The sequence below is a fragment of the Myxine glutinosa genome, chromosome 11, assembly GCF_964187855.1.
Source record: "Myxine glutinosa chromosome 11, kmMyxGlut1.1, whole genome shotgun sequence".
Lineage (NCBI taxonomy): Eukaryota > Metazoa > Chordata > Myxini > Myxiniformes > Myxinidae > Myxine > Myxine glutinosa.
The window spans coordinates 47,750,756-47,770,458 of NC_136271.1; the positions used below are offsets into that span (position 1 = coordinate 47,750,756).

General features: G+C 44.2%; 1 protein-coding gene across 1 annotated transcript in view; it reads left to right on the plus strand.

The window, feature by feature from the left end:
- The window catches only part of LOC137436654 (ryanodine receptor 2), a 344,268-nt gene extending 324,638 nt beyond the window's left edge, over positions 1–19,630 (plus strand). Inside the window, exons 108-112 of the mRNA XM_078786637.1 lie at positions 2,224–2,380; positions 12,011–12,075; positions 16,730–16,830; positions 18,131–18,182; positions 18,839–19,630. Of these exons, the coding sequence (XP_078642763.1) occupies positions 2,224–2,380; positions 12,011–12,075; positions 16,730–16,830; positions 18,131–18,182; positions 18,839–18,925 (462 nt within the window). The 3' untranslated portion in view covers positions 18,926–19,630. The remainder of the gene's footprint in view (positions 1–2,223; positions 2,381–12,010; positions 12,076–16,729; positions 16,831–18,130; positions 18,183–18,838) is intronic.
- The last annotated feature ends 73 nt before the right edge of the window (positions 19,631–19,703 follow it).

Below are 19,703 nucleotides of genomic sequence, written 5' to 3' on the forward strand. Positions count from 1 at the left end.
GACAAAGAAAAAGACTATCAAGGTGGCACTCCACCTTGATCATATGCAAATAACTTGATATTAAAGGTATGCTATATAACAGAAAGTCATTGACACAGAATAATAAATAAACGCTAATTACTATGGTATTAGTAAAATACAATGTCATTTAACTAAATATATTTAAAATATTAACAATTTCATAACAGTTCTAATTTTAAATTTGCTTCTTTGTGGTTAAAAAACAAGTTGGAGCTACGTGACCTCGAGTCCAAATGTTCACACCGTTGCATCCATGTGGACTCCAATCCCATCATGATGTTCAAGTGGAGTGCATTGTCCCAAAATATTCGGAAGAAACCTCATCTATCCAGAAAGCTTCCATTCTGTTGTTTAGGTGAATGCTGTTGTTTTCCAAGTGGGATTCTTCTTCTTCTTCTTTTAGTCAGCTCTCAGACCAAACTAACTCGGATGACGTTGATCCTCAGCTTCCAGTCCTCTCGATCAAGCATTGCTGTGTGCAGTTCCTCTGTCTCTAGCCAGGTGCATATCCTTCTTCAACACATTGATGTATTTCAGAGGTGGTCTGCTCCGCTTCGGCCTTCCATGTTTAATGTCTCCTGACACCTGCTACACCATTCCAAAAGTCATGTGACTGTTTTACCGTGAAGCGTGGTTTTACAAAAAAATTTTTACCACCAATCCTCGTTTTTCTTTGAGTGCTTTTTCCACTCTTGGGCCTGGTTTTGGAATGGGAAAAGGCGATTTCTTTTATTTCTCGGCCAATCTTCATCACTTGGAACAGAAAGGACTGTGCAAAAAGGACCAAAAGACTGGCGCATTGTCGTGAGCTCAATTCTAGTTCCCGCCAAATTGGAGTTATACCCAGTGAAGTATCACTTTTCCCGGGACGTCTCTTACGCGACCTTGTTGTGGATTCTACGTTATCGTTTGAATTTTTCACCATACTTGTGCTCACCAGAAGTGTTGTTCTTTCACTCATGGACATTCCAGGTCTTCCCTGAATAGTTTCTCTGACTCCTCGCATTTTTTTGGTTTCGGACATTTTGCGGGTTATTTCATTTTATCAATACTACTCGCCGTTATATTGTGATTCCCGAGTGGAGAGGGTTTTATTATGAACTTTTCACGAGTGAATGTTTGTTCTTGTCACCTACCCAAACTCCTCCAACATGTTTTGTCATAATCCGTCCACAACTTTTTGAAATACCGTATCATGCTATATATCGTTTTTGGCCCTCTCTTTCCAACTATTATTCAACCCACCTAATAAACGGTGAGTAAGAATTGTATTTATCATCTTTGCAATTTCTACACATGTTTAGGTGTCCAGAGTGCAGGTTGGTTTTTGCGGCAGTAGCAGGGCCCAGCAAACCTGAGACATCTTCATATAAGTTTAACCAACAGCCTTGGAAGAGAAAGAGAACCATGAATGAATGAATATGAATGATCGTTTTAAGGCCATTTTCCCCGCTGGAGCGGGGGTTAGCCTTGCGGGCCCCATGACCTCATGGTTCCCTGTTTGAGGCAATGTTTTCATGGCCGGATGCCCTTCCTGACGCCAACCCTTGGTCACGCTCTTCGATGCGCAGGGATACGGTGTACCTATTCTAAATCGGGGTACACACCGTGATCATTCATCCCAGCAAGCTGGTACTCAATTTGCCGACCTCGGAAGGATGACAGGCTGAGTCAACCCCCCTGGCGTTAATTCAGCGATCGACCTGGATTCGAACCCAGGATCCTAGGATCCCAAGCCAGCACCCTAACCGCTAAGCCAACACCAGGCTATATATATTGGAAGAGAACCATATAGCTATTTATTTATCACATGTTCAGACCAATGGACAATCAAAGCTGAATGAAGAAGTTGAGTATTATAACATCCATGAAGTCCTTTTTCTTGGGTCCCAGTCAGGGTCGTTGCTTCACTTCCATAAACCAGGATGGACTGCGTTATGGAAGTGAAGCACAGAAGAAAGAGCATCTCCATAGAAGAAAGAGTATCTCTGGCCATTTATTTAATTTTACAACACTCGATGCCATCTGCCTTCGGGCAACGAGTAAGAGCACGTCCTCAGTGGTTAAGGTCACATGATTATTAAAACTAAGTAGCACTTCACTAAACAATACTGCTTGTTACTACATGGCAAACTATTCAAACTAAAGGATGTACATGAGTAAACTGTTTCCATCTTTTTCTTTCTACCTTGTCATCCTTAGTGTTACATTTTCCACCTGTACGTGGGAGTCCGGGCTGGTGGAGGCATAGGAGATGAAATAGAGGATCCAGCTGGTGATGACTATGAAATTTATCGAATGATGTTTGACATCACATTCTTCTTCTTCATTATAGTCATTCTGCTTGCTATAATTCAGGGTGAGTGTTCTCATTCCTCATTGTTAAGTATGTACAGATCAGATAATACTTGCGTATAGTTGGAAGAGACCAATCCCTTTCCCTCCCCCATCCACCACCTGCATCCCACCATTTCATCCTTCAAGCTCATTGCCTAACCACTCCACTCTCTCACCTAGCTATGCACCATTCAACCCCATTTCTTTGGATCACCAACATCAGGGCCTACCCTCTAATCTCATGCTTCCCTTGCTTTTCATTTTAACCAACAGAAACCTTTCACAGCTTATCCCAGACCTGCGCATCTCCTCATTATTTGTATCGATTTCATCTCTTCCCTTTCCATACTAAGCTAAGCTCATCTCCTCCCTTTTCATAGCTATTGTCCCACTGTGTCACTCTCTCCCAAACTCATCCCTATGAAATATCTATGGATCCTAGCCCCTCTCTACAGCATTGCCTTGTTTTTGTGGGAACATCTGTCATCCTACTTCCTTGATCATTCTACCCTGGAAATGTTGCTTCTATACTATGTCATCAATGGACACCCTCATTATGTCAAACATGAGTGAAGGGCCATCTTACTGTACATTTCCCAAGCATTTGATAATGCCTGGTACCCCATCGTGCTGTCCAAACTGTCACCTGATGGTATCCAGAGTCCCCTCCTGGAATACCAATTGGATTTCTTCTTGGCTTGCAAGCAGCAGGTTGCTTTGGATGTAATTCTCTCCCATGCTCTACTGTTTATAGCAGGGATCATCGACCAATTCACCATTGAGGGTCCTACATGTATCATGTGTGCTGCATCCTCACAATATGATTGCATATATACAAAAAATGCTGGCAGGGTGCCCAAGAGTAAGAGGACCACGAGGCGCAGGGAGGAAAAAGCGCAGCATCGCAGCACAGCTCTGCCAGTCTAGTCTTGCTCTCTCCCTAGGCCACATCCAAGTATCTATCTCTCTGGCCACCTTACCCGCCTTTATAAACCCATGCCCCCGCTCGAGCTGGTGACGTGGTCGGCCTTTCCTCTCCCGCTCACCATTGGCCGCTGGTCGCCAGGTGGGTGGAATGAGAGCTCCTTTTTTGCCATCCGAGCTTCAGGTGGGTGATGGCTTTTACTGCGGGACAAGACTCAATTGATTTTTGGTGGCTGTTGTTGTTTCCTCCTGGACAAGACTCGCTGACAATCCCCAAGTGCCTGGTGCCAGAAAAGAAAAGCACTGCATTGGGAAAAGAAAAATTTAAGACAGATAACAGAGGAATCGACACAAAATAAAAGGTCAAAAGGGAAGATGGTTCTTAGACACAGACAAATAGGGAGGTGGACGTTGTCTATATAAACATCATAGTGACGCATTTCTAATATGACATTTAATTACTTCACGCTTATCCTAAATGGTTATGAAGGACGTATCTGGTCTATTTTATGCATTCGTTAACCCCTAGAAGTTTTTTCCACAACAATACTTTGAATTGTAAAACTTTGGCAAATATATACAGTCACGTGAAAAAGTAAGTACACCCCATGTAAAGTTTTGACTTTTTCAACATATTTCAACATACAGCTATTTGATCTTCATTTCAACAATATTGATAGATAACGGTGATATAATATAACAAATATCATGAAACATTTACATTTTGTAGTCCATTGTATAATTTAAATAAACATAAATGCAAATTTCGCATGTGGAAAAAGTAAGTACACCCTTGGCTCTAATAGGTGGTATTGCCCCCTTTGGCAGAAACAACCTCAAGTAGGCGTTTCTAATAACTGTCTACCAGTCTCTGACATCGACTGGGAGAAATTTTTGCCCACTCCTCCATGCAGAATTCTTTCAGCTGTGCGATGTTTGAGGGGTTTCTTGCATGCACAGCTCGTTTCAAATCCCCCCACAACATCTCGATGGGATTTAGATCCGGGCTTTGACTTGGCCATTCCAGAACCCTCCATTTCTTTCTTTTCAGCCATTCCTTGGTGGATTTACTGGTATGTTTAGGGTTATTGCTATGTTGCAAGGTCCACCTTCGGTTGAGCTTCAACTTTCCGACAGATGGCCTCACATTATCTTCAAGCACCCTCTGGTACAATTAAGAATTCATAGTGGATTCTATGATGGTGAGCTGCCCAGGCCCTGATGCAGCAAAGCTGCCCCAAACCATAATATTTCCACCACCATGCTTTACAGTTGGTATCAGGTTCTTGTGGTCAAATGCTGTCTTTGGTTTTCGCATCGCAGCACAGCTTCAGAAGACAAACGTGTCTTCTGGTACTGTGGCCAAATAGCTCTAACTTTGACTCATCTGTCCAGAGCACATTGTTCCAGAAGTGCTGGGCTTTGCCAAGGTGTTCATTGGAAAACTTTAGTCTTGCCCTGATGTTCTTTCTTGACAGCAAAGGTTTCCTCCTGGCACGCCTCCCATGTAGATCAAATTTGTGCAGCCTCTTTCTAATGGTAGACTCGTGCACTTTGACATCAACAGTGGCAAGAGCTACCTGTAGGTCCCGTGATGACATTCTGGGGTTCTTAGAGACTTCTTTCAGCATCTTACGGAATGCTCTCGGGCTGAACCAGCTGGGGCGGCCTGGCCTGAACAAGTTGGCAGTTGTTTGGAATCTTCTCCACTTGTAGATAATCTTCCGGACAGTCGAATGATTCATTTCAAATTGTTTGGAGATCTTTTTTAATCCCTTCCCAGACTCGTAGGCATCTATAACCTTCTTTCTGAAGGCCTCAGAGAGCTCTTTTGATCTAGGCATGGTGATGCCGCACACTTCAACAACAAAGAGCAAACCAAACGAAATGTCTGAGGTTTAAATAAGACAGGTTCCTCCAAGATCCTCTCTAACGATGTTCTAATCATTTGCACCTGAGCTGGTGCACCTGATTCTAATTTTAGGTGTTTGAAGTAGTGATAAATGTAGGGGTGTACTTACTTTTTCCACATGCGAAATTTATGTTTATTTAAATTATACAATGGACTACAAAATGTAAATGTTTCATGATATTTGTTATATTATATCACCTTTATCTATCAATATTGTTGAAATGAAGATCAAATAGCTGTATGTTGAAATATGTTGAAAAAGTCAAAACTTTACATGGGGTGTACTTACTTTTTCACATGACTGTATTTGGACTATTTGAATTTGCAAAAGAAGAAAAAAGATCTATACAGTACAATGTTTGCTTTTTTTTGGAAACAGAGTCAAGGCTCATGGAAGAGCTAGAACACTGAACAAACCAAGACGCAACAGAACGAAAGGAACAGTAGAGAGAGGGGGCACCAACAGCAGGGTTGAAGGAGACAAATAGATGGAGAATGAGGCAAAATGGGTGTGGGAAGGAATGAGGGGCAGAGGGGGGTGCATGTGGTGTACAGGATGGATACAAAAGCAAACTCTCAGGAAGGAAAAAGTGGAAATTTGGAAGGAGATGGGCTTGAAGTGCAGTGGGGGGGGGGGGGGGGGGATTGGGAGTGGGTAGGTAACGGGGGTAGAAAAGAGAATGGTTTTGGATTGAGGATGATCTGAAACGGTGGTGGACAGCTGTCTTGAAGACTTGGCGGAAACACTGAAATTGAAGAAAATGTGAAAGTTGGTTGGTTCCACAGGTGGAGATGGCAAATGATTGGATGTGAGCAGTCATCTTGGATTTAGGGAGTTTCACCAGAATGGGGTTGATGGTGGGCTGTGTGTGCCATGTAGAAACCTGGAGGGGGACGAAACACTGAAAGAGCAGATGGTGCAAGACCAGAAAGGAAGCGGTAGAAGACAGAGAGAAGTGAAGACGTGATCGGCCCATAGACTCAGCTTTATCGCAGGAGATTCAAATAATCTTGAATTCCTTGGTTTCCATGGCATCAAGCTGAGAAAGGTGTGAGTCAATGGTGTGCCAGCCCAGCAGTACTCCATCAAGCTGTGGATGAGGGCCTTGAGGTTCGGTGTGAGCATAGGTGTGCGAAGAATGGACTTTGTACGACTCAGGATGCCCATTTGTCGACTGGCTTTGGAGGCCAACTTTGAAATGTGTTTTTAAATTTTAATTTGCTTCTACAATTAATACTTTACTAAAAATATTGCATTACTCCAAGTTCTCATGAACTAATTATACCACCATTCGAGGTTAAAGGGTCAGCAGGAAATAAGATCCAAGTCGTCCTTTTAACTTTGAGTAAAATATCACATCTACCACAACAACTTGCTCATTGTGTCGTCAGTTGAGAAGTTCCGTTGGAGACTGTCAGCACTCAGGGAGCAATGTTATTGTTGGTTATCTTCATGAGTGGGCTGTCTAGCACTGGAAAATGGAATGCATCATTTTGTGGATCATTCTACCATATGCAGAACGGTTCCTCAGCTCTCTGCCAGACAGACTACACCCTTCTCTAGTAGCACCACTCTCTTCCGATCTAGAGACAAGATGAGCTATGGCCATCTTCCTGGAACAAGTATCTTAACGCAACAAAGTCTAGCACTCTCACATTGTCCTTCCATAAGGACCGGCTGGCTGATCACCCAATTTAGTTCTGTGGTCTGCAACCTCTGTGAGAGGTAGTCCCTGAAGTACCTGTCCTCATGATCAGCTGTAATTTGTCTTGGGAAGATCCGCAAGCTGGCCTCCAAATTTGAATACCATCACAGAAAGGCCAAGTCCTTCCTCAGCCACCCTCAGTTTATTACTGGGTCGAAGGTTTTCATCTGAAGTACCATTCATTATATATAGCATGCCTGTATTTCCCACTGCTTCTGCTTCCCATCTTGCCTCGTTTAATACTGTGGAGTCTAAGGCCCTTCATGTCATTCACTCAAGTTGTGTTTCTTGCTCCAAACAAACATGTTGGTGGCCTCATGGCTTTTTACCATCTCTCTTCTCTCTCGCTCCTCTCTCCATCTCCCTTCACCACCGAAACCCCAAACCCCACATTCACTCCAACCCCAGCCCACCACCAGGTCACACACGGATTACCAGAAACCCTCACCTGGTTACCCTCAAGTCAAAATGTTACGCTCATCTTTCATTTTGTCCCCTTCTTCTTACTTCTGTCGAATTTTCTTCCTCAGTCAATTGGCCCATTCCTCTTTTCTCCAGATGTTCTAGTGTACCACCAATGGTCTCCCATTTGTATCTTTCTATGAGCTTTTCGATATGTGTTGAGACACTGTCCCGCTTTGATCTCCAACTTATATTACTTGCATGGTGCATATTCTTATCCAGCTGTTTCCCCTTAAAAACACTTGTATTAAAAGATGTATGAAGGAAACAAAGATGGAAACAAAGATATTTTGTAGACCCATAATTATCATTGGTGCAAAATTTCTTTCCGAAAGTTCAAGCTGGCCTTGAGATACAGCTCAGACATTGGCAGAAAAAAAGGAAGAAATAAAAATCTATATGGTGGTTTAGTACTCTTCGGGATCGGATAAACTCTGGGGTGGCATTAAGAAATTGGGGGCACTAATTGTAGAAACAAACCTTACAACAGCAATAACCCCATCAGGGAGGCTTAATTTCAGCATTATTTATTATTGGTGTTGTCATACAACATGAAACATTTGAAGTTTTGATATTAAGACTGTCTTTGAGATTCTGGTCTCGGGGAAATCCTGGTCTAGGGAAGATCCTGGTCTAAAGGACTTCCGCTTCCGGTCCGGTATGAAGAGGACGCAGGCGTCACATGCTCGCCGCTTCTTCGACCGGGCCACTGTCAGTTGCTTGCTTTTTTGGTGGTCGTGCGGATTTTTTTGGCCATTGAGTCTGCCCTCTGCATAGCCCCGGCTCTGCTCCCTGCTTCGCCTGCCCGGCTCCTTCGCCTGCTCGCTGTTTCCTCGGGCACGCTCTCGTGGGTTGTGACCATCGCAGCGGTTTGGTGGCGGTTTCCCGCCGTGATCTTGATTTGTAGCGGCGGCGGTCGATTGCCGCTGCATTTGCCACTTTGCTGTGATCAACCTTGGCCTCGTGATCATCTCTTTGCTCCTGCCTGCCCTCTGCTTGGTCCCGGCTCTGCTCCTGGCTTCACCTACCTGGCTCCTACCTTCACCTACCTGGCTCCTACCTTCACCTACCTTCACCTACCTGGCTACCTGGCTCCTTCGTTTCCTCGGGCCCGCTCCCGTGGGTTGGGACCATTGTTTCACCTCCTCAACCTTGGCCTTGTCTCGTCTCTCCGCTCCTGCCTGGCATGGCTCTGCGGTACTCCGCCGCAAGGCTCCTTCTGCTCAATACCCGCTCCACCCCATCATGCATCTCTGCCATCAAATCAAATGGACTCCTCCGACGACCCAGGTACATTCACCGTGGCTCCGGTCGTAAGTTTGTATATTTGCAATCAGGTCACTCCATCCCCGTCCTCTGGTCGGCTCAGCGCACTCCCACTCATCGTCCCAGCGCACCTGGTCACAGCAACGCACACGATCGCACCTCCTGCCTACGAACCCTGGCTAAATCACCTGAATTCATCCCTGCTGTTCAAAACAACATCAAGCTCACCCTGTTCAACACCCGGTCCCTCAACAACAAATGCCTCATCCTGAACGAATACATCCTGGATAACAAACTGGACTTTCTCTGTCTCACCGAAACCTGGCAACAACCTCTGGACTACTACACACTCAACCTCACCACACCCAATGGATATTCCTACATCAATAAACCACGCTCGGGGGGCTGAGGTGGTGGAATTGCCGTTATCCACCGTCAAGACATCAGGACCAGCCTCATACCCATCGCCTCATCCTCATCATTTGAACACCTGGCTTTTAAACTCTCTGGTCGCAAGCAGTCAGTCATGGCTGACGTCTACCGCCCTCCCAAACCACACCCATCATTCCTGTCTGACTTCTCCTACTTTCTGACCCAGCTATGTTCCCTCTCCCCCCTCAATCCTCCTCCTTGGTGATTTCAATATCCACATGGACTCCACTGACTCCACAATAACCACTGACTTCACTGATTTACTCACCTGCTTTAACCTCACTCAACATGTCGACTTTCCTACCCATATCCGTGGTCACATTTTGGACCTTGTCTGCTCCACTGGATTAAGTTTTCACCATCTCTCTGGCTCTGACCTCACCCTCTCTGACCACTTAGCTATCACTATGACCATCAACATCCCCACCCCAACACCAAGACATTATCGCACTATCACCTTCCGTCAGCTAAACGCTCTTTCACCTACCTCATTCTCATCCACCCTCTCTGAAAAAATGTCCACTTCTCCCTTCGTTGACCTCCACACCCCTTCCGACCTCACTGACTACTACAACCACACTCTCTCCTCCTGCCTTGACCAGCTTGCACCTGTAAAAACCAAAACTGTTTCTTTCACCCATTCTGCTCCCTGGTTTACCCCCGAACTCCGCCTGATGAAAACTCGTGCTCGCCAATTTGAAAGACTCCGCAATAAAACAGGTCTCACAGTTCACTCCCAAGCCTACAAGGACCACCTACAACACTACAAAGATGCCCTCTCCCACGCCCGCTCCGCCTACTACTCTCAAATTATCCACTCTGGCTCCGGAAACCCAAAAGCACTCTTCTCGACAATAAACAAACTCCTCCGCCCCCTGAACACCACCACCCAGTCATTCACAGGAGACAACTGCATCTCCTTCCTCTCTTTCTTCCAACGCAAAATTGACAACATCTACAACAGCTTGGCCACCGCCGCACCCGCTCCCCCTCCAACCACCTGCCCCCCCTTGTCCTGCCATCCCCTGTCTCGGTTCTTCCCAATCTCCCCTACTGACCTCTCTGAACTCCTCATAGGAATGAAAACTGCCACCTGCACTCTTGACCCCATCCACTCCAGCTTTGTCAAGGCCTCCCTCCCTGCTCTCTCTCCACTTATCATTGCAACAATAAACTCCTCCCTGTCTACAGGCATCGTCCCACCTTCCCTCAAAATTGCTGCTGTTACCCCCATTCTAAAAAACACCTGGTCTAAACCCTGACACCCTAAACAACTTCAGACCCATCTCCAACCTACCCTTTCTGTCAAAAGTTTTGGAACACGCTGTAGCCACTCAACTCAAACATCACCTCTCTGCCAATAACCTGTATGAAACACTCCAATCCGGATTCCGCTCCAACCACAGTACTGAAACTGCTCTCCTCAAAATCACCAACGACCTTCTCCTCTCCTCTGACGCTGGCAACCTCAACATTCTCGTCCTCCTCGACCTCAGCGCTGACTTTGACACCATCGATCACACCATCCTCCTCACCCGACTTGAATCCACCTTTAACGTTACCGGCACTGCCCTCTCATGGATTAAATCATACCTCTCTGACAGACGCCAGTTCATCTCCATCAAAAACTGCAAATCCCCCACTGCTCCCCTCCCCCAAGGTGTCCCCCAAGGTTCAGTTCTTGGCCCCCTCCTCTTCATCCTTTACCTGTCCCCCCTCGGTCACTTGATCCGCCGTCATGGTCTCCAATTCCACTGCTTCGCCGATGACATCCAGCTTTTCATCTCCACCAAGTCCGTCTCCACCGACACCCACTCTATCCTGACAAACTGCATCACTGAAATAAAATCCTGGCTTCAAATCAACTTCCTCAAGCTTAACTGTGATAAATCTGAAATAATCATCATTGGCCCAAAAACGCTCACAAAATCCACCCATAACTTTGCCCTCAACATCGACGGTATCCCAGTATCCACCTCCCCTCACATCCGGAATCTTGGCGTCATCTTTGACCAAACCCTCTCCTTCGACAAATACACTAAACAGATCACAAAGTCAGCCTTCTTTCACCTGAAAAACATTGCCCGTCTCCGCTCATCCCTCTCCTCCACGGTTGCAGAAACCCTCATCCACGCCTTCATCACCTCCCGTCTGGACTACTGCAATAGCCTCCTCTATGGTTCACCCTCAAAAATCACCAATAAACTCCAATACATTCAGAACTCCGCTGCCCGTCTAATCACCCATTCCCGGACCCATGACCGCATCACCCCCGTCCTTTACAAGCTTCACTGGCTCCCCATCCCCCAGAGAATCCAGTACAAAATTCTCCTCTTGACATACAAAGCCCTCCATAACCTGGCCCCATCCTACCTGGCTGACCTCCTCTCCAGACACACTCCCACCCGCAACCTCCGCTCTGCTGGTATCAACCTCCTGACCCCCTCCATCCGGACCAAATTCAGATCCTGGGGGGACAGGGCCTTCTCCATCGCTGCTCCCACCCTCTGGAACTCACTACCTCACACCATCAGAGACTCCTCCTCACTCACCACATTCAAAACATCACTAAAGACCCACCTGTTCAACATTGCATTCAACATTCAACCCACAGCATTTAACCCCTGACTATCTCCTCTCCTTCTCCCTCCTTTTGCTTTAAATATTTCCCTATTGATTCTTGTCTTTTTGCAATTGTTGTTTTCATGTATTGTTATGCATTATGTTTTCCACTCTGTCAAAGCGCCTTTGGGCTACTTGAAAAGCGCTATACAAAATAAATGAATTATTATTATTATTATTAAAGGGGGGATCCTGACTTGAGTTCTCTGCATTTACTTGCACGTAGTCTGGTAGTTTGTCAATGTCTACACATGGTGTATCTTTGATCTTAACAAGTCATGCATTTAAACTGTTCATTCATGTGCTTTCTATGGATACCCTTTGCTAGGCTTGATCATTGATGCCTTTGGAGAGTTGAGAGACCAGCAAGAGCAGGTTAAGGAGGACATGGAGGTAAGTTAAAATGAAGGATACTTGTGGTCGGTAACTTGGTTTATATCATCACTCTTTTCATCAGTACAAGTTACTGGTTACCTCCACCACCGAAGGTGGATGGAGGTTATGCTTTCACCCCTGTCTGTTACTTGGCAAAAAAAAAAAAAAAAAATTTTGCAAGTATGTTGTTCACTCCGGTTTTGTGTGTGTGTGTGTGTGTGTGTGTGTGTGTGTGTGTGTGTGTGTGTGTGTGTGTGTGTGTGTGTGTGTGTGTGTGTGTGTGTGTGTGTGTGTGTGTGTGTGTGTCTGCTCACTTATACTTGCCTACAGGTCACAATTTGAAACCGATCTTCACGAAACTTTACCAAATGGTAAATTACCTTTACCAAACCACCAACTTTACCAATAGGCTCACTTGCCTATCCTGAATAGAGTTCGTGGTCTGACAAAATCCTATATATTTTTGCGGTCAAAAGGTCAAAAGGTCAGCATAGGCTAAAGGTCAACCACGTTTTTCAAATTTCTAAAATCCTCAATTTTCATCCGATTGACTTGAAATTTGAATAGGATATACATGTCGGCGAGTTGAATTAAACCACCAACTATTTTTGAGATCAGCATGGGCCAAAAGGTCAACATAGGCCAAAGGTCAACAACCATTTCAAATTTCTAAAATCCTCAATTTTCATCCGATTGACTTGAAATTTGAATACGATTTACATATCGGCTTACTGAATTTAACCACCAACTATTTTTAAGATCAGCATGGGCCAAAAGGTCAACGTAGGCCAAAGGTCAACCACTTTTTTTAATTTCTAAAATCCTCAATTTTCATCCGATTGACTTGAAATTTGAATACGATTTACATATCGGCTTACTGAATTCAACCACCAACTATTTTGAAGATCAGCATGGGCCAAAAGGTCAACGTAGGCCAAAGGTCAACCACTTTTTTTATTTCTAAAATCCTCAATTTTCATCCGATTGACTTGAAATTTGAATAGGATTTACATATCGGATTACTGAATTCAACCACCAACTATTTTTTAGATCAGCTTAGGCCAAAAGGTCAACATAGGCCAAAGGTCAACCACTTTTTAAAAAATTTCTAAATTCCTCAATTTTCATACGATTCACTTGAAATTTGAATGGGATATACACATCAGTTAACTGAATTCAACCAACAACTATTTTTGAGATCACCATAGGCCAAAAGCTCAACATAGGCCCAAGGTCAACCGCTTTTTTCAAATTTCTAAAAGCCTCAATTTTCATCCGATTGACTTGAAATTTGAATAGGATTTTCATATCAGCCAACTGAATTCAACCACCAACTATTTTTGAGGTTAAAAGGATGCTCTACTGAGTGCCTTTCCACTTTGTTCTGTTTTGCCAAGTGTCGCTCTATGAGTGATTTTTCAATTGTTTGTCTGTCTGTCAGTCTGTGAACAAGATATCTCAAAAAGTTGTGGATGGATTCGGACGAAATTTGGCAGAGATGTAGCGTATGTCACACGGACGAAATGAGTAGATTTTGGTGAAGATCTGAATATGGATTTGGATACGAGAATTATTTAATTTTAAGCGATTCTTCACCATTGAGAGAATGGGCGAAAAACGATAAAAACATGATATTTAAAAACGTTATGGACGAGTTATCACGAAACTTGGTGGACGAGTTGATTAAGTGACAAGAACAAGCCAATTAGATTTTGGTTCAGGTCCGAATCCAGATCCGGCCTATCAGTGGGATACAAAGCATAAACTGTTCAGCCTGGCAGAGGTATGCGCTCTACCGAGTGTCGTTCTTGTTTATTTTCTGTACTTGGGCTCAAGTTTGGCTCACTTGCCTATCCTGCAAATCCTGAACTCGGGAATAAGGATTTGGGCTTTGAATTCATGTGCTTTACCAATAAGGACCTTTCCCAACATTACAGTGTTAAGAAAGCTACTTTGAAAAAGCAATGACTAAAGTTGTAGCTTACTCATCAACAGGGTGATTATCAACACTTGTGTGGTATTTCCACTACTATTAAAGCTACATTGAAAATGTACCTCATAACTTGTTACCTTCAAAGTTACCTCGACATCTATCTATAATTCCAGTAATCTCTGTGTGTATGTTTGTATGTTTGTATGTTTGTATGTTTGTATGTCTGTATGTCTGTGACCGCTGTTTCTCGACAACCACGGGTCCGATATACTTGAAACTTGCCAGGTATATTGCTGGGGACCCGAGGATGTGCCTTTTCAAGGTTTCATATTAATCGGAGAAGTAGTTACCGAGCTATGTCCAAAAAACGATTCAACCAATCAGAGAGCAGCGAGCTATCACGTGTGCCGAACGTGGCGAACAGACTCTGCCTCGGACGGCACATTTGAGAGCGTATTCATTTATTTCACGTTGGAAAACTATGTTGCCGTTAAACTATGTTTTACAACTAATTAAAACTAATTTGCGATTCATCGTAACTGCGATTTGCGACCTTCTGGACAGTGAAGACTGCACTTCCGGCAGCCAATCACAGAACGCGTTGTTGTGAGAGCGAGCCGAGCCGAGCGCGTGCGCCATTACGGTTCGTAATTCGATTTCTTCCGGAGAAAATAATAATTTCTCGATTTCTTATGCGCATTATTTCTCCCAATTCAGTCAGAGCGAAGGGCGGAAGCGAAGAGCGTTGTTTTTTTTGTTTACGGGCGTACGGGCGTACGGGCGGGGTAGAGCGTACGGGTAGCGTTTTTTTTTTTTTTTGGCAAGGAACGGGCACCCACGTACGGGCATGCCCTAGTTATATATAAATGAATGAGTTAAACCCTTTGATGGATGAATGAATACCCTGTGTGGAAAGAAAAGTGAAATAATGTTTAACTTCGATGCAGAAACCCAATTTCACTGTCACAAAGTACGTCTGATGAAAGGAAGATAAAAAAACATCATCGCTGTGCTTTTGTAGGTAATGTCGTTTTAAAATACATCTGCAAATTAAAGTACTGGCTCCTTAAGGGCCCCAATTCTTCCCACCTTCTTGTGGGGTTGGCTGTGGAACGCGTTTGGCCCAAGTCTTTCACGAACAGGCTGGCCAGGCCTGACCTCCACTGAAGCTGATTTGGGTAGGAATTTGGAATTTGTTCATAGTGCTGGCGATAACCTGCTTACTCTTCACGACGGACACCATGAGATCTGTAATGTCCACCAACTCATGCCGGCAGAAGGAGCACCCTGTTTGACGTCCATCCGAGGAAGGTCACACACATTGATGCGGCACATACCTGCTTGCCAAACACCAGTATGACAGTTTATATCTCAGTCGGGTTGCTAACCTAGACTAGACAGGGCAGATGTGAGAGTGCATACCTCTAGGCTATCCTACCAGCCCATAACCTCTACCAACCTAAACACGTGTAAAAATACACTGAACTGACTGTCTTGTACCCTCGTTAACCCCCGCCCCATCCCCGCCTCCCCCTCCCCCAAGCCCTTTTTTCCTTCCAAATTTCCAGCGTTTCCTTCTTGAGAGTCACCTTCTGTATCCATCCTATCCACCCCACGCATCCTCTCCTACTCCCCTTTCCTCCCCACACCCATTGTTTGTCCAAGTCTCCCTCTATTTTGTCCTTCAACTCCGCTGTTGGTGCAGTTCACTCCGCCTCTCTCTCTACAGTTCCTTTTGTCCTGTTGGGTCCTGATCCATTCTGTGTTCTAGCTCTTCCACGAGCCTTGACTCTGTATCCCAAAAAAAAACAAAGCTGGAAGAGATGAGTTTTTCTTCCAACAAGTTCATAAAATCCCTTGGCCTAGCTGGGCAGTAAAACAAATGAACCTGGAGACACTTCAACTGACATATTCATTGTAGTGTTGAGCCTAGTGTGTAGTTTAGGTTCGGTGTTAGAAGGTATTCCTGATATCATCTGTACGGTAGATACACATAACCGATACGTCTGTAACAGATGAACATTTCATGAAGTTTTCAAGTACAGACGTGTGCGACACAATTTGTCCGGTTCCCTCTCCTTCCGGTTTGCTTCTCATGTTTTCCTTGCTTGTTTAATTGTGGCATGCCCAATTGTTCTTTTTATCATTGTTTTCCTCCCAATTTAAAACGCTATAGGAAAAAATTCACTCAATCATAGATGATCTATGTCTTCATCAGACGTGGCGCCATTTTTATTCGGCCTGTATAATAAGCGACACATTTGGCAGTAAGAAAGATCAATTACGGAGTCATATTGAAACGGTTAACTTGATGTGCTCGTCATACCTTGCCTTCTATCGGTAGTGACAACTACATTTGGCTGAAAAAAGATACTTGCTCCTGGAAAGAGCTACCATGAAATAGAAGTAGCTATCAATTGTAAATTTACTGCATATAAAAACTACTTTACTATAGTAGCGTCACTACTGTTTTAGTGAGCTACCACCCAGCACTTGCACAACCTGGTGACTCAAGCCTCAACCAAAAGATCCAGCCAAGTCTAATGAATGACAGTTGTTCGAAATGAAAGGTCAGAATAATTCCGACCGTGAGTACAGCTTGTGTCCAAGTAACAGTGATACAAGTATTACATGTACATGTCATGGTAGAGAGAACATGTCACGCAGACTGTCGCATGTATGACCCTTGGATGTCGCAAAGCGTCTTTCTGTGCATTTGTTGTGTGCGTGCCTTTACAGACCAAATGTTTCATTTGTGGGATTGGGAACGACTACTTTGACTCGGTTCCACACGGCTTTGAAACACACACGTTGCAAGAGCACAACCTGGCCAACTACCTGTAAGTCCCAGGAAGAGCACATCCTCCCAATCTGCATGCTCTCCCACGATGCAAAGCATAAAGTGGTTTGTAAAGGTGTTCGGAATTTATCTTAGGGGAATGTAAGACAATATGTTTTGCCAATGTTAAAAATAGGACAGCAAGGCCTAAACTATTGAGAGACTGGACTTTATTATCGTTGAAACGTAGAATGTTGCAAGGTAACATGGGAAATTTACTTGAATTTGGCAATGTACTGGTCACAAGGTATGAGCTGTGCTTGTGGCTAAAGGTGAACCAACATCCAAATGGTAATCAATTCAATGGTTGTGAATCAATAACCATGAATGTTTCCTTCCTGTCCAATCATTTTGGCAACATGGTGCAACATGTGAAGTTTCCTCAACTTGAAAGGATAACTAAGCAACGGAAGCGATCTTACACCACACAATTTTGAGAAAAAGGACATGGGAAGGGTCTTTTAAGCTCTTGCTTTGCGTTTCCGAAGACGATCTATATTTCCTACGAGCCGCCATTTTGTCTGAATCTCGACATTGCCCAATACTGAGGGAGCGAGCGGCAATATTTGATTCATCGAGACGGCATAAAATGGCGAAATATTTTGTCCAACTACCGTTAAACTTGATGTTTTTGGAAGTGGCAAAAGGCGATTTATGTTCTACAGTGTCCGAGTATATAATTCAATTGAAATGAAACAATGATTTTAAAGGAAAAAGTTTATTGCCATTTTTCGGAAGTTCACCGCCGTTGATGCAGCGTCTTTTACACCTCCTCATTTAAGACGTTAAATTGGTTATTCGTGTCTTTTCTTTGTTTCCTTTATGAAGTCACTAAAAACAATTATCCTATTTGGAACGATTTTCAATTTTGTTTGACTACCAGTCAGGCAGACAGACGAAATCATTTATCTTACTCCGATGTGCGCACGTCCACTTGGGATGAGATTCCGTACAATTTGCCAAACTCGGAGCCAAAGTTCTGCGAAGCAGCAGGTTCATGTTCGTGTTCGGATTCACGTTCAAAATATCACATTAAATTGAAATGAAGTAATTTCTCGATCATAGAATGATATCTGTAAACGGACAGACAGATCAAAAACAAGCAGACAAACCAAGAGTTAATCAAAATTGCTTATCCCCGCTTTTCGCTTTGTGTGCGGAGTAAAAATGCCGATCCGATCTCATTTTTGTGTACAGATCATGTTCATCAGCGTCAATAGCCATAGGATGAATAATTATTTGTCTTACATTGCCTAATGATGTGCGAATCTCATGGTCATGTTTCTCCTTTTCCTTTGCAGGTTCTTCTTTATGTATCTCATAAATAAGGATGACACAGAGCATACCGGTCAGGTGAGAACACTCGTGCTCTTGTCCAAAGTTTTGAACGCTCTCTTCTTTTTCATCCAGGTATGCAGGATCATGCAAGAGTACAATAACAGAGGCAAGGGGTCAGCACACAAAAATGGAGCACAGGGAAACCAGTAGGACAAGGATGTGCGCATAAATCATAGCACTGCGAGAGGAGGTGGTGCTAGTGAAGGGTGGGAACGGGGTATCAGCGAGTGTAGTAGATCTCAGGGAGAAATGGTAGAGACTGCGATGTGGCGGGCGGTAGCAGACTTTAAATCCTGAAGTGAAGAACTAATGATGACAGACTCAGGAAGAGTCGAGAGAAGAGTCAGGGGATGAATGAATGGAGGTGAGAGTTTAGTTTAGACTTGGGGAAGGTAACAAGGAAAGGGTTTCTGGTGGAATGTGTGTGACCTGGAGAGGTAAGAGGGGCAAGACCAGAATAGAGCCGGTAATAATAAAACTATAAGGCCAAGACCTGCCTGTGGTGAGGTAGTAACCATCTGGTCTATTGTCATCACGCTCTCTTCCTGTTTCCTGCAGCATGAATTGAACTTTGACCTCACAATCTTTGCACTGTCCCTCACTACCAGTGAAACTATGCAAGAACCTCCCCTTATTCCCTGTCTCTACCTGTCTAACCTCCCTTCCTGCAGGAATCCTTCGTATGGAAGATGTATCAGGAGCGTTGCTGGGAATTCTTCCCTGTCGGTGATTGCTTCCGCAAACAATGTGAAGACTGATCCACATGATTGCTGCTCATCTTGTTGGCCTGACAGCTCAATGGCAGATTTATCCAAGCTTACTGAGCTATAAGTGGACAGCGGGCCCGTTACACGTCCATGGTCGAATCCGCTCTCAGGTGGACAACGTCGCCACCCTTGTTGGGGGTTCTGCTTTTGCTTTTGTGCGTGTGTGCACCAAAGGATTTGTGTAATACCAGTTCGTTGGAATGTTTGAGAGAACCGCATGAGCTAAGGCAGAATCCAGTTGTAATATTATTCCTTGGGACGATTCCTGAACTTCTGGCAACAGTTTGAGTTGCACTGTGGATCGATACGAACGCAGATGTTTTCTTTATTTTTCTTGCAAATCTGTAACTGTACCATAGAAATGCAGTCTATTACAATTCCTGAAATGTAAGAAAGGTGCATGATTCCACATCACACACACACTCACTCACTTTTATGCTCGTCGTTTGTGCACAAAGAAGCTGTGGGTTAAACCTCTCGGGTTCCGTGGATGGAGATCTGCACATGTACGGAATGACAACATTGAGGTCCTGCACCATGATCACGATGGGACCTTGAGGACCTGCATCATGATCATTGATGGGAAAGCATTGAAGGAGTACTTTTACATCCCCAGATTTCTTGCTGAAGTCCTTGAACAAAATCGCTGCAGTGTTTAACTACCGGTGTAGAATAAAGTGCTTTTTGAAATGCGCACTTTGTTTCACCGTACTGTTGTTGTTTCTTCACTGTAGTTATTTTGATTCGTACAAGAATCGCTGAGTTGCCT